The sequence below is a fragment of the Myotis yumanensis genome, unplaced genomic scaffold (genome assembly GCF_028538775.1).
Source record: "Myotis yumanensis isolate MYYU_CA2020_CCGP unplaced genomic scaffold, mMyoYum1.0.hap1 SCAF_2, whole genome shotgun sequence".
Taxonomy (NCBI): Eukaryota; Metazoa; Chordata; class Mammalia; order Chiroptera; family Vespertilionidae; genus Myotis; species Myotis yumanensis.
Window position 1 is genome coordinate 146,380,029 of NW_027223753.1, and position 23,025 is coordinate 146,403,053.

The 23,025-nt window shown below is 40.5% G+C and overlaps 1 protein-coding gene across 6 annotated transcripts in view; it reads right to left on the reverse strand.

Annotated features, from left to right (window-relative positions):
- Positions 1-2,689: 2,689 nt before the first annotated feature.
- LOC139002128 (leukocyte surface antigen CD47-like) overlaps positions 2,690-23,025 on the reverse strand; it is a 136,524-nt gene continuing 116,188 nt past the window's right edge. For 3 of the 6 annotated variants that reach the window (XM_070403535.1, XM_070403529.1, XM_070403530.1), the window contains 2 exons: positions 8,971-9,002; positions 8,159-8,237 (listed from right to left, as the gene is read on the reverse strand). In XM_070403535.1, coding sequence (XP_070259636.1) covers positions 8,163-8,237; positions 8,971-9,002 — 107 coding nt within the window. In that variant the 3' untranslated portion in view covers positions 8,159-8,162. Of the gene's footprint in view, positions 2,831-6,022; positions 6,116-8,158; positions 8,238-8,970; positions 9,003-23,025 lie in introns of those variants that run through there. The other 3 variants (XM_070403531.1, XM_070403534.1, XM_070403532.1) reach the window with 3 other exon arrangements.

Consider the following 23,025-nt stretch of genomic DNA (forward strand, 5'->3'; position numbering starts at 1 on the left):
TACAACCAAGTCTCAATAATCAAATATATACTGGGTATCTCATGTATGTAAGACACTGAAGGGAAAAGAAGTGGGGGGTGAAGCTCTTGCTGTGGAGGAATTTTCAAGTCAAGTGAGAGAAATGGGGAAGGAAGGGCTGAAAGACAATGTTTTGTGTCAGAGAGAAAATTTGATTTGGCCAGAAAGCTTGAAATGGTTGCTGCAAAAATGACAAATGGCATCACTCTGAGGACACACAATAAATAAAATTGAACCGAAGAATCAATGGCAAAAATGAGATAATGAAGTGAAAAGCAGATTATGGGGGAAACAGATATATGATGCCCAAAACAAGACTAGCAATTTTAATTAGGTGCAACAGAAAGTTGGGAGCCATGACAAGTCTGATGGAATGAGAATGAACTGGCCCAAGCAGGAGGGATACTGCTGCTGTGGTCCCTTTTCCAGAGAAGCTGACAACTACTCAAAACGAGACTTGCTTTCATCTGGCATTTATCCTGCTACCTCTCTGCCTTGTCTCATGCAGTGAATGCCTGCAAAGATAGGCAGCGTTAAAGAGAACACAAAGGATGGATAAGTCCCAGTTGAACCCTAAATAAAGGAGAGCTTACTGCATATTAAAAGGTACAATGTTAGTGTCTAAAAAATTTCACTATATTTTCATAGCTGACTTTTTCTTAATAGAGAATAAGAATTTCAATCTTTTTCAAGTCCATCTGCTTTTTCCCTCCTTTCAATGAAATTGTTTTCTAAAGTAACAAACAATATTCCTAAAATATAAATATTTTCAAAAAAAAGAGCAGCAGGAACCATGCAAGTTGTTTAAAGGAATACAGCTCCTTCTATATAATATAATATTTTGGACAGCAACAAAAATAGGGAAAAATTAGTTTTCTTTTCTTTTTTTCCAAGAAGCGCTGTCTTCATAGTGTGTTCAGTTTTCTGAGAGGCATCACAGGTCATAAATTCTGGGTTGCCCTGGACAAACTACTTGGTCCCAACATGAAATATGACAATCAATTTAATATTAAAAAGGCACATGGGAACATTCAGCGGACTGAGAAATAACTATTCGTAATACGACTACAAATAGGAATGTCTTATTATTACACAAGCAGGAAGAATCACTAGTATTTTCAGAGGGTATTGGTGAGCAGTCAAAAGACTTGGCTACTGACCTAGAAGTTTTAAACATTTTAAGTGATCAAATATTCTCATCAAATACAATCCCACTCAATAAAGACCTTTGTTTTTAAATGTTTTTGCTAAAAGTATGAATTAGCATTTGCTCCCCTGTAGGTACCCCACTGTTGTTTGTACAGAAGAAGCATGTGCCTGTCTTATACACGTGCACATACAAATACACACCCACAAAGGAGGAAAACGAGTGCTAATAACCTAAACATTCTCCAGGTGACCACACTGTCAGAATGTTAATTTTCTTCTAACGGGGGGTTTTGCTTTACTTTTCAATCGTGGAGTCAGGGGGATATGAGGCAGGACACAGGAGGAAGATGATGAGTGTATGTCATGCAACACAGATACAGTAGCTATAGAACCACCCTTTGGAGGGCTGGTCTATTGGCCTGACAGTGACACACACTTTGTTGCAATGCAGGGGACACACAGTTAACACCTCCATCTTGGTTTTTTATGGCATAGATCAGAAGAGAAGTGAAGAAACACCATAGATTGTGCCTTCAAATCCAAGGAAGGGAATACATATGTTACAACCATCGCTATTTTTGCTGAAATGTGTGAACACAGTTCTCTGAGAACAAGTCTGGCTCCTTTCTGCAATGATGCTACCATGTCACTGGACCATGTTCAAAGAAGAGAAAAGGTGCTACATCTTGCACAGCAGAAGCAAATAACAGGAGGAAAAGACAGGGTTGAAAGGTTGTGTGAATAAAAGAAAAAGACATTCATCAATAAAATTACCCTAAATCTGCCCTAGCCTGTTGGCTCAATGGATAGAATGTGGGCTGGCGGACTGAAAGGTCCCAGGTTCCATTCAGGTCCAGGGCTTATGCTCAAGTTGCAGGCTCAATCCCCAGTAGGGGGCATGCAGGAGGCAGCTGATCAATGATTCTCTCATCATTGTTTCTATCTCTTTCTTCCTCTCCTTCCCTCTTTGAAATAAATAAAAATATATTTTTTAAAATTACCCTAAATCTGTTGAAGGAAGAATGTGTGAATGGCAACCCCCAAGAGTGAACACCATGATCTCCAAGAGTATCACGTCGCACAAAAGCAACACACAAATGTTTCCAACTAAATTCCTGTCTTTACTTAATTTGCTGTCCTTAACCTAGAAGTGGCAGACACATTATCCAGCTAACACCATAATTGCCAAAGTGGTTGTGAACCTCAGTTTCCTGAGGTTCGATGGAAGCCACCATTTTTCAGTGACATCTCTGTGTAACCATCAGGTTAGTGCCAGGTAATTTTCATCTTGAACCAATTTACACTGGTGACCTAGAGTCAAAAGGTCCTAGATTCTGAAAGGTGTCATTCTTGGAAGTTGCCCACTCTACTTTTGCCCCTAATTGAAGAAAAATAACAATAAAAAACTGGATTGCAATTGGGCACACAACACAGATCGTTAATACTTTTATTAATTAAATCACAAATGTTTTGAATAGATACTTAACTGTAATAACCATTTAAAAGTCAATGATTTACTTTCTCTTATAGATGAGATTCACTTTTCTTGTTTTCTTCTCTTGAACAGTGAGTGAGTCAAGGTCAGGGTCCTTACACAGCAGTGCGTTCCTTTCACATCTTACTACTCTGCAAGTCAGAGTCCATCACTTCCGTTCTTTTTATCCTGAAAATTTAAGAAATGAACATTTAGTTACTATGTGTCTATTTTCTATGCATTGATAAGTTCATGTAGCTTAAAAATTTGGAATTGTTTCAGATATATAATATCTAAAAATAAAGCATTTAATCTTAGTTTTGCAAAGGCACAGATATAATGCAGGGAGATCATTAGCCATTTTCGTGGCAGGAAGGGAAAGGGCAATGCCAAATGAGAGTAAGGATCAACCAAGTCTGATCACTTTCATTTGCTGGGTTAGCTGAGGACAAACCAAGGGATGCTGATTTTGTAAAGCAAAAGCTACTGCTCATAGAATATAGGATACTATTCCATCACATTCACTTTACATCTGTATCATTCATTTAATGCAAGTGAAACAAACATGTGATTAGGTATAAATCAAAGAGGAAACTTTCCCTAGGAGGGTCCTTTGAACCTCACTCATGGATGAGGCAGGCACACTGTGAGCATCATGCTGTTAGCTGTCAGCTCAACTATCCCACCAGACAGACATTTAAATTTAACCAACAAATTCTGAACAGCTAAATATTAGCAAAATTAAGGACATTTCAAAGGTCATTATAGATTTTATTATAGGCCCTGTGCACAAAATTTGTGCACGGGTGTGGGAGGGGTCCCTCAGCCCAGCCTGCACCCTTTTCAATCCAGGACCCCTCAGGGGATGTCTGAGTGCTGATTTAGGCCTGAGCCCGCAGGATCAGGCCTAAACTTGCAGTTGGACATCCCTCTCGCAATCCGGGACCGCTGGCTCCTAACCACTTGCCTGCATGCCTGCCTGATCGCCCCTAATCCCTCTGCTTGCCTGCATGATTGCCCCTAACCACTCTGCATGCTGCCTGATCACCCCTATCTGCTCCGTTGCTGGCCTGATTGCCCTTAATTGCCTCTTCCTCAGCCTCCACCACGTGGCTTTGTCCAGAAGGATATCTGGAATGACATCCAGGAGGTCATTTGGCTGTAGGGTCTAATTAGCATATTACACTTTTATTAGTATAGACTAGAGGCCCGGTGCACAAAAATTTGTGCAGTGGTGGGGGGGGTGGTACCTCAGCCCCACTTGTGCCCTCTCACAGTCTGGGACCCCTTGGGAGATAACCACCTGCTGGCTTAGGCCCACTCCTGGGGTGGCAGATGGCAGGCCCAATCCCTTGGTGCCTGCCCCGCCTCCCTGGGTCGTGCACACGGCAGGGCTGACCCAGGGGTTGGGGCGCCGCCCCGGGTCGGGTCACACACGGGACACCCTGGCAGGCCGGTGGATTGCTGCTGCCCCACCTGGCTGCCCCGGGTCGGGTAGCACACGGGATGCCCAGATAGAGGCCGGGCAGGTTGGCCAATCGCTGCTGCACTGCCCGGCTGCCCCGGGTTGGGTTGCACAGAGACACCCGCTGCCCCAGGTCGCAGATAGCAGCCCCGGATGGTGGCAGGGCAGGCGGGATGGCACTGTCCCACCCTGCCTGCAGTATTCAAATTAGCCGCCATCTTTGTTGGCAGTTAATTTGCATACAATGCTGATTAGCCAATGGGAGGCGTAGCGAAGGTACAGTCAATTACCATGTTTGTCTATTATTAGATAGGATGTGCTATGAACAAACAGAAACTGCTTTATCTTCCAATACAGTGGTTCAAAAAAGTTCTTCTTAAGGGAAATTAACAAAGGAAGTGGTACTCAAGGTTCTTATAACTGGTTTTCTGACCATGGGAGAAAGTGGTTTCATTACTCTAATCAACTAAAGAAGAATTACTCCACAATAGAAAAGGAAAGAACAAAAAAATTTAAAAAATAAGACACCAGAATGAAAACATGAGCAAACCATGTCACAATTTCATGTCCTTGTTCTTTGTTTAATACCATTTCGTTTATTCCTACTAACTACGATTTTTGGGGGAGGGCTGTAATTAGTATAATAAAACATGCATTTTTTTGTAATAAAGGCTATGACACACAGTTATAAAAGTATGATCATTCTGTGCCTGCTTGTTGAACACAGCCTAAACATTCTTTTAAACTTAATTCACCAACAGACATTCGGTGTGATTTTACTTTTATGCAAACATTAATTGTACTGTGGAATACAGCCTGTTGCGTTAATGCTGCACTTTTGCTAGAAAGGTGAGCAGGTAGGTCACAGACTATAAAACTGGAAAATGGAAAATGAACTATTTGCATGATCAAGTCATGACAGTAAATACTAAGTGAAGGAAGAAGTTTTAACAAGGTAAAAACACATTAAAATGTAAACAGAGCTAAATGAATACTTATAGCATTTGATATCTCTGACCTCTTTAACAAATGTGTGTGCTTGAAATATTTAATAAAATTTTAAAATTGTTAGCTCAGAGTCCCCCCCCCCCCCCCCCCCCCCCCCCCCGCCACACACACACACTCAAAAAAAAAAAAAGCAAAATATTGAGTGGCCAAACATTTTTCTTATTTATTTATTTATTTATTTATTTATGTATTTTTAAGAGAGGGCAGAGAAGAGTTGGTGTTTCGTTTTTAAATATTTTGTTGTTGTTGATTCCTAGAGAGAGAGACAGGGAGTACAGAGAGAGAGAAACATCAATGAATGAAAAACATCCACAGTTGGCTGCCTCCTTCATGCTCCCCACTGGAGATGAGGCCCACAACAGGTCTGTGTCCTGACCAGGAATTGAACCAGTGACCTCTTGGTTCCTGGTTCAAAGCTCAATCACTGAGCAACACAAGCCAGACTCTCTCTTCCTCTACCTAAGTCCTTTCCCTAAAAGTTAGAACCAAGTTCCTTTGTGGAAAAGCAGAGATATTATGCCCCCATGGCTTAAGTGCAACAAAATCACCAACACAAGCACAAAAGGAACTCTGTCAAGATTATAAAGATTTGTTCCAGATTATATGTCATATAAAAACCATTTTACTGTAACTTTCACTACATCAGAAAGGTTTTTTAAAAGACAGTAGCTTCTCTTTGCTGTGAGCAGTATGACCGGAGATCTGATGGATGACAACCTACAGATTTTATATGACTAGTGCTGCAATTTTAACAGAGTAGATTTAAGTTTTATAAATGAACATACGTAAACCTTCATGCTTTGACAGTGTCCCTTTTATTTAAAATGCCGTATTTCCAAGAACAATTTTATTTCTTTTCAATGTCCACATTTTAAGGAATCTATAATTGTATGTGCTTTTTATACTTACCATCATTCATCATTCCTTTCAATTCTTTAAATGTCAAGAATTTAGTTACAAGCCAAGCAAGTAATTAGTAAGGTTCCACAATTAAAAATCACCTATAATAATAAAAGCATAATATGATAATTAGACTGGACAGCCAAACAACCTTCCAGATGAAGCCAGGACTGCCAGGGCTGAGCCCCTTGCACGAATTTTGTGCATTGGGCCTCTAGTTTCTAAATAAACAACTAGGTAGCAATATCATGCCAACTATCCCACAGCTGTAAATACAAATTAATTTTAAGGCATCTGATTACAATGCCTTTCTGTGGATCATACCCACAGCCCCCCACAAAGGAAATAGTCAGTTGAGAATATAGATCTAGATTTAGGGAGAAAGAAAGTGAAATGTTTTGGTCTCACTCCACGATGAGAGACTATATCTTCCTAAAATGTATAAATCAGAAATTGTAATTAATTGAGGTTCTTCTATACTCGGGGCGCTATGGATTTCATCTTGGCCAATATAAGAATGCAGTAGTCCCCTTGCCCATTATCACTTGCTAATGCATGCAACTACTTGGGAGACACAGAGGAGTGCATTTTTCTCAGAGGTGAGAATATTATAGCAAAACTTTTATTTCTTGATTAATATTAAAAATAAAAAGAGAGGTCAAGGTAGAAAAAAAAAAAAGTAGATTTTCCCCAAGGCATAGAGAAAATATTCTAATTGCTTTGGGGACTAGTTGAAATTATGCTCTGTTAATGGATCAAGAAATATATACAAATTTGTCATAATCACATATCATTAAGGGGATCCTCTACAGCAGTGGTTCTCAACCTGTGGGTCGCGACCCTTTTGGGGGTTGAACGACCCTTTCACAGGGGTCGCCTAAGACCATCGGAAAACACATATATAATTACATATTGTTTTCGTGATTAATCACTATGCTTTAACTATATTCAATTTGTAACAATGAAAATACATCCTGCATACTTGATATTTACATTACGATTCATAACAGTAGCAAAATTACAGTTAAGAAGTAGCAACGAAAATAATTTTATGGTTGGTGGTCACCATAACATGAGGAACTGTATTAAAGGGTCGTGGCATTAGGAAGGTTGAGAACCACTGCTCTAGAGCTTTCTAAAAAATATTTCAAATATCCTATATAACAAAGAGCTAATATGCAAATGGTCATTATACACTCCTGCCCTCATGCCCTCGTGCCCTCACACCCTTGCGCCAGGACTGGGAAACCTGAGGCTGGGCTGGGGGGGGTTGAGGCTGCAACCCCGCCCCCCCTCCCGCCCCCCCCCACACACACACACTGGCACTGGGTCCAAGGGGCCAGAGGCCAGGCTGGGAAACCTGAGGCCGCATCACCCCACCCCAGCACTAGGCTGGGGGACCTGAGGCTGTGCCCCGCCGCCTGCGGGGCTTGACCGGGTAAAGCCAGTCATGTCTGGGTCTCGCACAATTTCGAGGCACATGTGGGTGGGTGGGGACTTGACTCTGGGTCCCACGGTGCACCCCAGAATCTGACATGAGGGAGATTTATATATACATCTTACTAATTTTCTTTCATCTCTGACACTTGTATTATAGAGAAAGGGCAAATAGCAATATTAACATATTTCCTCTAATTAATTCCCTTTAATGTGCATAAATTTCAAGCATCAGGCCACTAGTATTTATATAAAAATAGAATCTATTTCATGTCCTTCATACTAAAATTTACATACGCTAACATTTAAACTATGTAGTAAATGGTGAATCCTGTAGTCTAAAACCAAGGCAATAAAGGTTAAAAAGGAAAGCTTGCCAAGTCTCACTAATAGTTTAAGTAGTGTCTTATCCTCAACATTCTTTTTCTGTACAGAATTTGCTACCCCACCTAGTCCCTCTCAGTTCAAGAAAACCTAGCGTCTTGAAAAAATTATTAAAGTCCAAAATAAATAGCAACATAATAAATAATACAGATAAACAAGAGATAAGAGCAAAACAATCACTTGTAAGTCATGCAAATTAGGATTTCATGGCTGGATAAGCTCTGACAGAGGCACAAGAAAAGCTGCTGTGTGTTTGTGACAGTATAGCTATGGCACCAGTCTTAGAATAAACACCCATGGTAGAGCACCCCTACTCCCGCTTACCTTTCAGGCATGTCTGTTGAGGCTCATCAGAATTAGCAGCATATGCAATCCCCACTTCCTGCCACACAGGAGTCTCACCTGTGACATTCCAGGTACAGCTACCATTAAATCCTTTATGGGAAGATGTTATTTGCAAAAAGTAGCTTTTGTGCCTGTCACCATGATGAGTCTCTCTTTATAAAGTTTTTCTTTTAAGCCCCCTAATTTATTTCTCTCATTTTTTCTCCTAAATATGCTCCTTTTATTGGAATTTTCTCAGATAGCTTGATAAGATATCCAAGATATAGTGAAAACAACAGTACAGTTTAGAGGAAGAAAAGTGCTTATAAAATGAGGGAAATGAATCATAACTCAGAACAGATACTTTAATCAATATTTACATTAATTTTATAAATTATTATTTTAAATAAAATCAATTTAATATAAATTTATGCCTCATTTTAAGCCTGAAATACTGTTTTGTACATGCACATCAAATAAATACAACAGGTGAGGCTATATATTAGAATCAGCTTTCCTTCAGCAGAGATAATGACCTTTATTCTTACACATAAACTTCCCAATACGGGATATGAGAAATCTGCAGTATCACAAGGAATCACTTATTCTATCTCATTGCTACTAAATGAACAAACATAGGTTTTAAATTAGAATTGGATTCAATTATTCAAAGGCTATGAAATGACTTCAAAGTTCTCTTAATTTGATATTACACTAAATAGACACCAAACTGTTCAATATTTCAGTTATGATTCCTCAGTTGAAAACATCAAGTTCTCAGACTCAATTCATTTAAGAATTTTTAACTTACCCTAGTAGGCTGTGTAGTCTTCTGCTTAGAACCTGCAAAAATTAGAAAGTAAAAAAATAAATTTAATAAATGAAAGAAATTAAGACTATACTGGTATAGTGTTAAATTTTAAGATAAAATATTGAGAGGTGGTTTCCAAAGTGGTGGTGGTATAAGTGGAAGCTACACTAACACTCTCCAAGGACCAAACTGGAATTACAACTAAAATATAGAAAAACCATCCTGAATAATCAACTGAAGTCTAGCTGGAGAGAACACTGATAGCCAAGAATGGAAAGTGGAGACCACATGGAGACTGGTAGGAAGTACAGAGGAGCTAAAGGGTTGGTCAGGCTGCCAGCAGCTGAAGTTCTGGAGGCATATCTCAGATGTGGGGGGTTCCCACTGAGAACCCTGGGGTCTAAACCCCAAGCTGGGACCCCCAGCCCAGAGCACCAGAACTGAGAAAGGTACCCACATAACATCTGGCTGTGAGAAGCACCAGAGTTTCTGTCTGCCAGTGAGAGATGGCTGGAAATGCAGGCACCCTCTTAAAAGGCTAATGCACAAAATTTTATGTGCAGCCAATCAGCTTGGAATCCAGCAGAGGGAGGGCAGAGTGGACTAGAGCTGTGTGAAGAGAATTCAGGATTGAGTATTCTGGGGTTAGAGTTCAGAAGACAGCAACCACAGTTTCCTGTGATGAGTCATTCCCTCACACTCTAGTGACCATCTTTCTGGAGCAGACCTTTACCATCCAGGCAGTTTTTGTCTGAGGGTGGGAGCAATTGAATTGTTGGAAAACCTCTCATCCCACTTGGTGCTCAATAGCATGAGGCAAATCAAGACTGAATATCAATCACACTGCAGGCAGAGGAAGATCTCTGGAGGCTTTGAGTCTTTTCCTGTTCTCCTCCTGAGTCTGGGACTAGGAAATCAGATCCTGGTGGACATCTTGGTCATTTCCAAAGACATCCAGACCCAGCAGAGGGAGCCACAAGCTGTAGGTTACTCATAGTTTCAAAGAGGATTTTCAGGGCCAGTCACAAACAGCATCTGACATTGTCCTGCAGTAGAGATTGGGACTCATAGAAGACCTCCCTAAATCAAAGACACAAACCCAAACAGGCACCTAAACTGGGGAGACAAAAAACAAGCCCCAACTGAAAGAATAAGAGAATTCTTCAGAAAAAGAGCTAAATAAAATTGAGATAAGAAATTTATCAGATATAGAGTTCAGAATAATGATGGCAAGGATGCTCAACTGTATGAGAAAAGACATAGTAACTATGAAGAAAGACCAGTTGGAAATCAAGAATGAGATGGTGCTAATAAATAATGCAGTGGAAATAACACACAGCAGATAAGGGAAAGCCAAGGATCAGATCAGTGAAGTAGAAAACAGGATGGAAGAATTCACTTAATCAGAGAACAAAAAAGAAAAATCAATTAAAGAACAGGAGGACAGTTTAACAATATTCACATCAGAGGAGTACCAGAAAGTGAAGAAAGTGAGCAAAGGCTAGGGGAAGTGTTTGCATCAATAGTGGCATAAAACTTCCCAAACCTGGAGAAGGAAAAAGTCACACAAGTTGAAGAAGCACAGATCTACCAAGCAAGAAGAACCCAAACAGATCTACTCTCAGGCACATCATAATTAAAATGCCAAAAATTAAAGACAGAGAGACAATCTTAAAAGGCAACAAGAAAAAAAGCAATTTGTTACCTATAAAGGAGCTCCCATTAGGCTGTCAGCTGATATTTCATCAGAAACTCTACAGGACAAAAGGGAATGCCATGAAGTATCCAAGATAAGGAAAAACAAGATTCTGAAATAAAGATTACTATATCCAGCAAGACTAAAATTAAAAATAGATAATGAAATAAAGAGATTCCCCAACAAAAAAGGAATTTATCACCACCAAATCAGCACTGAAAGAAATGATAAATTGAATGCTCTAATGAGAAGAAGAAATAGAAAGAGAGAAACATAGACATAAGGAATTAAAATGGCAATAAATAGGTACCTGTCTATAATAACCTTAAATATAAATGGATTAAATGCTGCAATCAAAAGACATGGGTAGCTGAATAGATACAAAAACATGAAAACATGATCCAATTATATGCTCTCTACAAGAGACCCACCTCAGAACAAAAGACTCACACAGAATGAGAGTGAAGGTACAGAAAAATATTTTTCATTCAAATGGAAATGAGAAAAAGCCAGGGTAGTAATACTCATGTCTGACAACTAGACATCAAAATGAAGGCCATCAAAAGACACAGTAAAGGTCACTACCTAATACTAAAGGGATAAAGCCAATAAGAGGCTATTACCCTGGTAAACATATATCCACCCAATATAGGAGCACCTAAATATATAAAAACAAACTTCTGGAGTACTTTAAAGAAGAGATTGACAGTAATAAAACCATAGTAGGGGATTTTAAGACCCAGCTAACTTGACTAGATAGACCTTTCAGATGAAAAATTAACATGTGAACAGTGACTCTAAATGATACACTGATCACATAGATTTAATTGACATTTATAAAACATTTCCACAAAGCTGCAGAATATACATTCTTCTTAAGTTCTCAGGGTTCATTCTCAAAGTTATACCATATATTAAGACACAAAACAAGTCTCTACAAGTTCAAGAAGACTGAATTCATACCAAGCATCTTCTCAGATCCTTATGGAATGAAATGGCTAAATACAATGTTATTAAACAAATAGAGGCTCCATGCACAAAATTCATGCAAGAGTAGGCCCTCAAGGCCCAGGCTGGTCATTCCAGAAGGTCGTTTCAGGGACCAGTCTAATTAGCATATTAGCTTTTTATTGTATAGGATGAATGGGTTACCAATGAGATCAAGAAAGAAATAAAAAAAATTCCTAGGAACAAATGAAAATGAACTCACAACAACTCCAAATCTCTGGGACACAGCAAAAGCAGTCCTGAGAGGAAAGTTCATAGCACTACAGGCATACCTCAAAAAAACAAGAAAAACTTTTAATAAGTTATCTAACACTACAACTTAAAGAATTAGAAACAGAACAGCAGAATAAGTAGATGGAAGGAAATAATAAAGATTAGAAGAAAAATAAATGACATAGAGGCTAAAAAAAAAAAAAGCTATTCAAATGATCAATGAAACCAAGAGTTTGTTCCTTAAAAAGATACACAGGATTGATGACCCATTAACCAGACTCATTAAAAAACAAAGGGAGAAGACCCAAGTAAATAAAATCAGAAACAAAAGCACAGAAGGAGCAATGGACACCACAGAAATAAAAAGGATTGTAAGAAAATACTATTAACAACTATATGTCAACAAGTTGGACAATGTGGATAAAATGGGCAATTCCCTAGAAAAATACAATCTTCCAAAACTAAATCAGGAAGAATCAGAAAACCTCAATAGGCCACTAATAACTGAGGAAATAGAAGCAGTAATAAAAAAAACTTCCAGCAAACAAAAGGCCTGGTCCAGATGGCTTCACAGTGTAGTTTTACCAAACATTCAAAGAACTTACACCTACCCTCCTTGAACTATTCCAAAAAATCCAGGAGGAAGGAACACTTCCAACCTCTTTTTATGAAGCCAACATTACCCTAATTCCATAACCAGATAAAGACAGTACAAAGAAAGAGAATCACAGGCCAATATCTTTGATAAACATAGATGCTAAAATTCTCAATAAAATATTAGCAAATGGGATCCAGCAATATATTTAAAAAATCATACACCATGCCCAAGTGGGATGCAAAGCTGGTACAATATTCACAAATAAATGTGATATATTACATACAGACAAAAATCACATGATCATATCGAAATATGTAGAAAAAGCATTAGACAAAATCAAACACCCATTTTTTATATATATTTTTAATTTATTTCAGAGAGGAAGGGAGAGGAAGAATGAAACCTAGGTGTGTGTAATGACTGGGAATTGAAATATGACCACCTGGTTCATAGTTTGACGTTCAAACACTGAACCATGCCAAGTGGGTGTAACACTCATTTTTTATAAAAACTTTCAGCAAAGTGGAAATAGAAGGGTCATACCTCAACATAATAAAGGTCATATATGACAAACCTATACCCAACATCATACTCAATGGGCAAAAACTAAAAGCATTACCCCTAAGAACTGGAAGAAAACAGAGACACCTGCTTTCACCACTCTTATTCAACATAGCACTCTAAGCCCTACCCACAGCAATCGGACAAGAGAAAAACACATAAAAGACATCCAAATTGGAAATGAGGAAGTAAAACTGTAATTATTCACAGATGACATGATATTGTACATAGGATACCCTAAAGACTTCACAAGAAAACTACTAGATTTAATAAAGAAATTCAGCAATGTAGCAGGATGCAAAATTAACACCCAGAAATTGATGGCATTTTTATACACCATTTTATGAATCCTCAGAAGGAAAATCTAAACAAACATACCAATGGAACAAAAATGATTAGGATACTTAGAAATAAATTCAACCAAGGAGATAGAAGACTTGAACTTGGAAACTACAGGACATTGAAAAAATGGATAGAAGAAGATATAAACAAGTGGAAGAATATCCATGTATTGGTAGAATTAATATCATTAAAATGTCCATACTACCCAAAGCAATCTATAGATTCAATGCAATGCCTATTAAAATACCAATGGCATATTTCACAGATCTATAACAAATACTCTGAAGATTTATATGGAACCAAAAAAGACTCCAAATAGCTGTAGCAATCTTGAGAAAGAAGAACAAAGTTGGAGGAATCTCAATACCAGATATCATATTATGCTACAAAGCCCCTATAATCAAAACAGCCTTGAACTAGCACAAGAACAGGCATATAGATCAATGGAATAGAACAGAGATCCTAGAAATTGACCCAAGCCATTACACTCAATTAATATTTGACAAAGGAAGCAAGAGCATACAATAGAATCAAGACAGTTTCTTCAGTAAATGCTGTTGGAAAAATTGGACAGATACATGCAAAAAAAAATTACACTAAACCATCAACTTACAAAATACAGAAGAACAAGACTCAAAATGGATAAAATACTTAAATGTAAGTCATGAAATCATAAAAATCCTAGAAGAAACCAAAGGCAGAAAAATCTTAGACATCTCTCATAGCAATATGTTTGCTGATATATCGCCTAGGGCAGTGGTCGGCAAACTGCGGCTCCCAAGCCACATGCGGCTCTTTGGCCCCTTGAGTGTGACTCTTCCACAAAATACCAAGTGCGGGCATGCATGAACAGTGCTATTGAAACTTCGTGGCCCACAAAGGGATGCACCTAGAATTCCCAGCTCAGGTGACTGGGGAGGCTGAGCCATTGGGTCCTATAGAACACCTTCTACACAAGACCACTCTACCTACTCAAGAAGACATAGCAGCTATACCCAATACATAGAAACAAACACAGGGAAGCAGCCAAAATGCAGAGACAGAGACAAAGAAATAGGTCACAAATGAAAGAAATGGAAGAAAGCAAACTACTGGATATACAGTTCAAAGCCATGGCTATAAGGTTACTCAAGAATCTTCTAGAAACCTCCAAGGGACTTAGTGAGGCTTTTGAGGACGTTAGTGAGAATGCAATCTACACTAATAAAAGAGAAACATGGTAATTAGCGTACGACCGCTACCCTTCCCATTGGCTAATCAGCATATCCTTATGCAAATTAACTGTCAGCCAAGATGGCGGCCGGCAGCCATGCACTGAAGCGAACAGGGAGGCTTGCTTACTCCAGTGACTGCGGACTCCAACGTTCCCCGCCTGATTTGCAAGCCTCTCAGCTGCAACTCTAAGCAACTATGTTGCCAATATAGAAGCTAAACAAAACCCCAGAAACCAGCTTTCAGTCAGCCAGCCTTCAGCCAGCCGGACTGCAACATTGTATCAAATACAGAAGGAAAAACAAAGGTCAGAAACCGGCTTTCAGCAGCGAGGCCTCAGAGCTAAAGCTGGCCCAAAATAAAAAAAAAAGAAAAAAGAAAAAAAGGAGCGGTTGGGAGCTTCAGTCACCTGCAAATGGCCCTCAGCCCCTCAGCCAGGCTTGCCAGGCACACCAGTGGGGACCCCCACCCTGAACCAGGACACCCTTCAGGGCAAACCAGCCGGCCCCCACCCATGCACCAGGCCTCTATCCTATATAGTAAAAGGGTAATATGCCTCCCAGCACCGGGATCAGCAGAGCAGCGAGGCTCCCGGCACCGGGATCAGCGTGACAGGGAGCAGCGCCCAAACCCCCTGATCACCCTGCAGCTTTGTGAGTGACAGGGTGCGGGGCCACAACCTCCCTATCCTCCCTGCTCTGTTCATGACAGGGGAAGGCGCCCCAACCCCCTGATCAGCCCTGCTCTGTGCCTGATAGGGGGGAGCTCCCCAATCCCCTGATTGCCCTGTGGCTCTGTGTTTGACAGGGTGCGGCGCCCCAACCCCCCCCCTCCTCCATGGGCCCTGCTCTGTGTGTGACAGGGTAGAGCCATAACCTCCCCATTGGCCCTGCCCTGAGTGTGAGAGGGTGCAGCGCCCCAACCCCCTGATCCACCCTGGTCTGTGTGTGACAGGGGGCGGTGCCCCAACTCCCCTATCGGCCCTACTCTGTGACAGGGGGGAGCTACTCAACCCCCTGATCAGCCCTGCTCTGTGCATGACAGGGGGGAGCTCCCCAACCCCCTGATCGGCCCTGCTCTGTGAGTGACAGGGTACGGAGCCCCAACCCCCCTGATGGGCCCTGCTCTGTGAGTGACAGGGAGCAGCGCCCCAACCCCCTGATCGGCCATACCCTGAGCATGACTGAGGGTGGCATCGCAACCTCCCGATCCGCCCTGCTCTGTGCATGACAGGGGGCGGCGCCCCAGCTCCCCAATCGGCCCTGCTCTGAGCCTGACCAGGGGCTGCACCTAGGGATTGGGCATGCCCTCTGCCACCCGGGAGCAGGCCTAAGCCAGCAGGTCGTTATCTCCCGAGGGGTCCCAGACTGTGAGAGGGCACAGGCCGGGCTGGGGGACACCTCACTCCCCCCCCGAGTGCACAAATTTTTGTGCACTGGGCCTCTAGTACATAAATAAATAAATAAATAAATAAATGGAAAAGGACCAGTCAGAAATTAAGCATACACTGACTGAAATCAAGAATAATATACAGGGATTCAGCAGTAGACTAGAGGATCCTGCAAATCAAATGAATTACTTGAAATATGAGGAAGCAAAAAACTTCCAACCAGAAGAGCAAAAAGAAATAAGAATCCAAAAATATGAAGATAATGTAAGGAGCCTCTGGGACAACTTAAAGCATAACAAGATTCTCATTATGGGGTTGCCAGAAGAAGAGAGAGTGCAAGATATTGAAAGCCTCTTTGGAGAAATAATGACCGAAAACTTCCCCTCCCTGGTGAAATAAATAGACTTACAACTCCAGGAAGCAAAGAACCCCCCAAAAAAGGAACCCAAAGAGGACCACACCAAGACACATTATAATTAAAATGCCAAGGGCTAAAGACAAAGAGGATCTTAAAAGCAGCAAGAGAAAAGCTGTTAGTTACTTACAAGGGAGTACCCATATAACTGTTAGCTGATTTCTCAACGGAAACTATGCAGGCCAGAAGGGAGTGGCAAAAAATATTCAAAGTGATGAATAGCAAGGACCTACAATCAAGATTGCTGTACCCAACAAAGTTATCTATCTATCTATATATAAAACTCTAGCCCTAACCAGTTTTGCTCAGTGGATAGAGTGTCGGCCTGCGGACTGAAAGGTCCCAGGTTCGATTCCAGTCAAGGGCATGTACCTTGGTTGCGGGCACATCCCCAGTAGGGGGTGTGCAGGAGGCAGCTGATCTATATTTCTCTCTCATTGATTTTTCTAACTCTCTATCCCTCTCCCTTCCTCTGTAAAAAATCAATAAAATATATTTAAAAAGTAAAAAACAATAAAACTCTATTATACAAATAGACTGAACAGTGGAACAACAGAACAACCGGTCACTATGATGTGCACTGACCACAAGGGAGCACGTGTGGAACATGGCAGGCATCGGCAGCAGGTGGCAAGGTGTCGAACATGGTGGGTGTCAGCTGCAACGGAAGGTGGAGCACATGAGCAGGGGCGCCAGACCAAGGCAGGCACCAGTTGCTGTTGTTGGGGTGAGCCTCTAATGGTTACTGAAAATTCTTTGCTCCCATGAGCCAAGGTCCACCCAGCACTCACACTGCTGCTGGAGCTGGCCCCGCTAATACCCGCTGCCAGTGCCTGGTGCCAGCCCCAATCGCTCAGCACCGTCAATGGGTGCAAGCAGTGGCTGCCAGCCCCAATTGCCCTTTAGGGCTTCTCTACCTCCCCCTGCTCCTGAGGAGCCATTGGGGCAGCAGCTGCTGCTCACACCTCCTGACAGCGCCGGCCCCACTCGGCCCACACCATCATTGCATGGGAGAGGCAGTGGCAGGAACGGGGTTGCTGGCAGAGATGGGACCAGGGGCCACAGTAGGAGGGACCGGGCAGGGGCATAGAGGATGGGCCTAGACCCGCCACTATGTCCACCGCAGCCTCATGGCCCACAGTTCCTTTCAAGTGCAAGAATTCGTGCACTGGGCCCCTAGTCATTTAGAATTGAAGGTCAGATAAAGAGCTTCACCGACAAGAAAAAGCTAAAGGAATTCATCACCACCACCAGTATTACATGAAATGTTGAAGGGTATTCTTTAAGAATAGGAAGAAGAAAAAGGTTAAAATATGAACAATAAAATGGCAACAAATACATATCTATCAACAATTGAGTCTAAAAATCAAAATAATCGAACAAGAAATCTAACGAACAGAATAAAGTGGTGAATAAAATAGAATCAGAGGCATGAAAATGGAACAGACTGATGATTCCTAAAGGGAAGGGGTGGGTGGGAAGAGATTTAAAAAAGATCTTATATGCATATATGCATTACCTATGGACATAGAAATTAGGGTGGCAAAGGCCAGGGGCGGGATGGGAACCGGGTGGAGGGGGCTATAGGGGTAGGGAAGGGAAAGAAGGACATCTGTAATAATCTCAACAATAAAGGTTAAAAGAGAGAAAGAAAAAAAAATAGAACTGCCAAGTCATTCCTGTTCTATCCTAATCACATATAAAGAACAGTTTCTGAGTTCCAATTCTGAGGCACAAGTAACATCACATTTGCTGAGCCTATTCTGAAAAAAAAAAAAAAAAAAAAAAGGACATGTAAAGAACAGTGATTCAAAGGGACACAGGTCAGCTGTGGTCCCTCTAATATAATAAAACCAAACAGCACAGAAGTTAATTTTGCCTGAGTTAATCCTCTCCAATAAGCATCTGACCTATGTAACAGAAGAATGACTGTAATGTATCTGCTGCCACCACGGGCCTAAGGCAACAACAGCCACATCTACATCATTTTTAAAACCACAAAGCCTTAAGCATTCCCTATGAGCTCACTTGCAATGTTTTGATTTGTTCTTCTCTCCCTGAAACACTTGACACATGACATAAATATAATTCTAGTTTGTGAATTTTCAGAAATACTTTTTCTGTTGATACTAGATTCCCCTCTCTTCAACAATGGACAAGACAATATCACTGAAATTTTTTTTATCTCTAATTCTCATCATTCTAATATATCTGATATGTGGTCAAAATTTTTTTGACTTCTAGTAGGTTGATTTGCATCAAAACATGATTATAGTCTTTATGCATATATGCATTACCTATGGACATAGAAAATAGGGTGGCAATGACTTTAAAAAAATTAACAAGTATGTAAATATCCTATATAAATAATAAGCTTAACTTGATCGAGTTTAGTTTATTGTAATCTTCTGTATGCTCTCATGTTTTTATTGTTCTCAGCCTCTTATTTCATTTTATAAAATTTAAATGCTCCCATTAAAAATATCCAACACAGTTAAGACCAGAAAAAAAAAACAAAAGTTAAAATCTTACTCCATAAAGTAACAAGTAAGGCCACAAATTTAAACTTGGAAATAATGTAAATGATCAAGTTAAACTTCTCAGAGGAACATTAACTTAATCTTAAAAAGATAACTTAAATTTTTTTTAACTATCTGAGGATTTTATTGCATGTAAGTTGAGACACATTCATTAGGCTTTTCCAAAACAGAGCATCTGCAATGAGTAAAAGTTATTCTGGAAAAATTTACAATTTTTACTTCCTGTTTCAAATGCTCAAATTTGCAACCTTAATGTTACACATACTCAGCTTCACAGACTCTATAAGAAACACACATCCATTTTCCTAGTCTACAGCAGCATCTACAGAGCAACGTTCCTGTACCTTTGCTCTTCTTGCCCTTCAACTGAAGGCAGGGGTGCCTCTGAACTCTGGCATCAGGCAGGTTGATGTGAAAAGTTAATTTAGAATATTCTCATCATGTCAATAAAATGGGTTAAATTCTTAATTTACACATGGCATGTTTAAGTATGATAAATAACAAATAACCTAGGGAATTTTCATAATTTCTCTTTATTTTTCATGTGAGAACAGTACATTTGTAATTTTATGATTTCACAGGCTTCTTAGGGATATTGGCAATGGAGAAAGGGGGAGAGCAAGGTCAAGGGGGCTGGCAGCTAGACAATGCCCGTTTCCACTTGAGTCAGCATCTCCAGACCTATTGGCAACTGTACTGCACATCCTTCTTTGTTAGACATGAAAAGCATGGGGGGGTATGGCAATAAAAGGGAGGGCAAACCAGATAATGAAGAGAAAAAATAACAAAGATCTGACCATCAGTGAGTGATACCTAATACTACATAATGCTGTATGGGTACTGTAGCTCACATACTGTTCTCAGGCATTCACAGGGAGCAACATAATCAGAAGTTCCATTTTCCAGAACCAGACAAATGGTGATTAGAAGATCCAACAAAAATAAAATATGTATCAACACTCATAATGTGATGCTCCTGATAGCTACCAAATGAAGGCAATTCTGCTTTATAAGTCTTAGTTGTATTTTAGGAATTTATGAGGCATGAACTGAGAAAATTTTAGTGACAAAACCACCCTGATTTTATAAACACATAAACTAAAGATAGGTAAATTTTAATTAAGGACTGTTTTAATCCTATATAACAAAAGCCTAATATTCTAAGTGTCAGATCATCTGGTCCTCTGTTCAACTAATCAAAGCGCAATATGCTAATAATATACTAATGCTGTAAAACCACTTGCTATAATGTGCACTGACTACCAGGGGGCAGACAGTTGACTGGTCAACCAGTTTCAATGACTGCACTGACCACCAGGGGGCAGATGCTTTGACTGGTAAGTTAGCTTGCTGCTGGGGTCCAGCCAATCCGGACTGAGCAAGATGGGCCAGACACACCCTGGAGCCCTCCTGAGGTTCCTCCCCAGCTGGCCAACCACTGGCATCCCTCCCCAGCCCCGATCGTGCACCAATGGGTTCCCTCAGCCTGGCCTGCACCCTCTTCCAATCCGGGACTCCTCAGGGGATGTCAGAGAGCTGGTTTCAGCCCGATCCCACAGGCCAGGTGGAGGGGCCCCACTGGTACATGAATTCATGCACCAGACCTGTAGTTGTTCAGTAAGCATTAATTAAAGGGATACAAAGCATATTTAACAGAATTGAACTCCATGATCAGTCAGCAAAAGCTGAAGTTCAAATATAAAGATAAAATGTATTTGAATGTACTGTGCAAGTCATATGAAAAATTATTTGATTATTTGAATTTGTTCAATTCAAAAAGTATTAGAATTGAACAATTCAAGGCTTGTATAAATTTTTGGAAAAACAAAGTTCACCTAAAGCAATGCAGAAAGACTGATATTTTATTTGATTAACTTGTAATTTTGGATTATTTTGATGAATATTTAAGAGTTTGCTTTATTTCATAACATAAAAAAGAGTTTTTTAAGGGAGACTAATAAAAACCAGTTTGTAGGTAACATCTTTAGGCACTCACTATTCAAAGCACCTATCTCTATATTTGTATTAAAAATAACTTATACAGTCTGGCTGCTGTGGTTCAGTGGTTGAGCTTCAACCTATGAACCAGGACACAGTTTGATTCCTGGTCAGGGCACATGCCCAGGTTGCAGGCTCAACCCCCAGTGGGGGGCCCAGGAGGTAGCCTATCAATGATTCTTGCTCATCATTGATATCTCCATCTCTCTGAAATAAATAAAAATATAGTTTAAAAAAATAACATACAAAAGCCTGTCAACTTATACTTGGCAGATTAAATACAAAGTTTAGAAACAATAAGTTGATTCCACACTTAGTAACAATTGATTTTAAAAATAACAAAAGCCTAAATTTTAAAACACAGTGTTTTTATTATAGTGTAATGCTTTTCAATAAAAATGTTTCAAAGTCAAGTATCAGAGGACACTGCTCCTTAATTAGCAAAAATGACAGATTTTGAATTTTAATTCCTGTCCACTTCTGGGCATTAAGGCCTATAATCAGTCCAGTCTGCAAGAAGAGCAAGTGAGAAGTAGGTCTCTGTGAAAGACCTCTATCACACAAACAATGGCCAATTAAAAACCCTTTTCTAGACCAGTTCCAAGATGGCAAACAATGGGCGGGCAGGCTGCATGACAGTGAGTGAGACAGCGAAATGAGAGTGTGTGCACATGAGGGGAGTGTCTGTATTTGTGAGTGAGGGACAGCTATATTCCACAGGACAGTCAGGCACTGGTGGACCAGCCTCCAATGGCCAGGTAGCATCTACTACTGTTCTCAGGCATGTTTCAGCATCTACTACTGCTGAAAACTCTCCTGGAGCAACCAGCTCTGCCACAGAGATGGCACCATCTTGAAGGGAAGAGCGGCTGTGATTGGAAGTCCAGCATTACCTTCAACCAGGGAGACCTTGGATACCTTCTGGGACCCTACAACCAGAACAACCAGGAACCACATGCCTCAGCTGAAAACCCACAAACACTGAGACTCCAGGCTCCCTGGCCACAGGCACCTGAAAAGTTTGTCCAGCGGAAGACAAGGTGACGGCTGAATATGAGGTCAGGTCCTGCACCTTCTCACAGAGAAGATAGAAGAAACAACTGAATTGAATAACATCCACCCAGAATTGGAAAATTAAACATAGCTGGTGAGGTAATTGGTGCATGGAAAAGTCAGAGATCACCTGGAGAGAGTCAACGCAGGAGAAAGTGAGATACATAACCAGACACCCTGAGAGGAGTGAACATGGGGAGACAAAGAACAGCCCCCATAGAAGAGAAAAGGAGGAATCACCGAAAAAGGAAGTAAACAAAAATGGAGGCAAGTATTCAGAGAAAGAATTCAGAGAAATAATTCAGAGAAAGAATTCAGAGCAATGGTCAAAAGAATGCTGAAAGCAATGGAAGATAAATTCAATGTCTAAGAACCAAGAAGAAATGAAGAATGACCTCGCTGCAATAAAGAACGCAATAGAAAGCATCAACACTAGACTAGAAGAAGCAGAGGACCGCATCAGTGAGCTAGAAGACAAAGTAGGAAAAAATAACCAAGCAGAGCAGCGACTGGAAAAACAACTTAAAAAACAGGAGGAGAGCCTAAGGGAACTTTGGACAACACAAAACAAAACAATATCTGCATAATAGGGGTACCAGAAGGAGAGAAAACTGAGCAAGCAATAGAAAACCCATTTGAAGAAATAACAGAAAACTTCCCTGATATAGGGAAGAAAAAACTCACACAACTCCAAGAAGCTCAAAGAGTCCCAAAAAAGATGTACCCAATTAGACCAACACCAAGACACATTATAATTAAATTGGCAAACACCAATGACAAAATAAGAATCTTAAAGTCTGCCAGAGAGAGACAGTTACCTACAAAGGATCTCCCATCAGACTGTTAACTGATTTCTCAACAGAAACACATCAAGCCAGAAGGTAATGGAGTGAAATATACAAAGTCATGCAAAGCAAGGATCTAAATCCAAGAATACTGTCCCCAGCAAGGCTATCAATCAAAGTTGAGAGTGAAGTCAGTAGTTTCACAGACAAAAAAGGACTAAGGGAGTTTATTACCATCAAACCA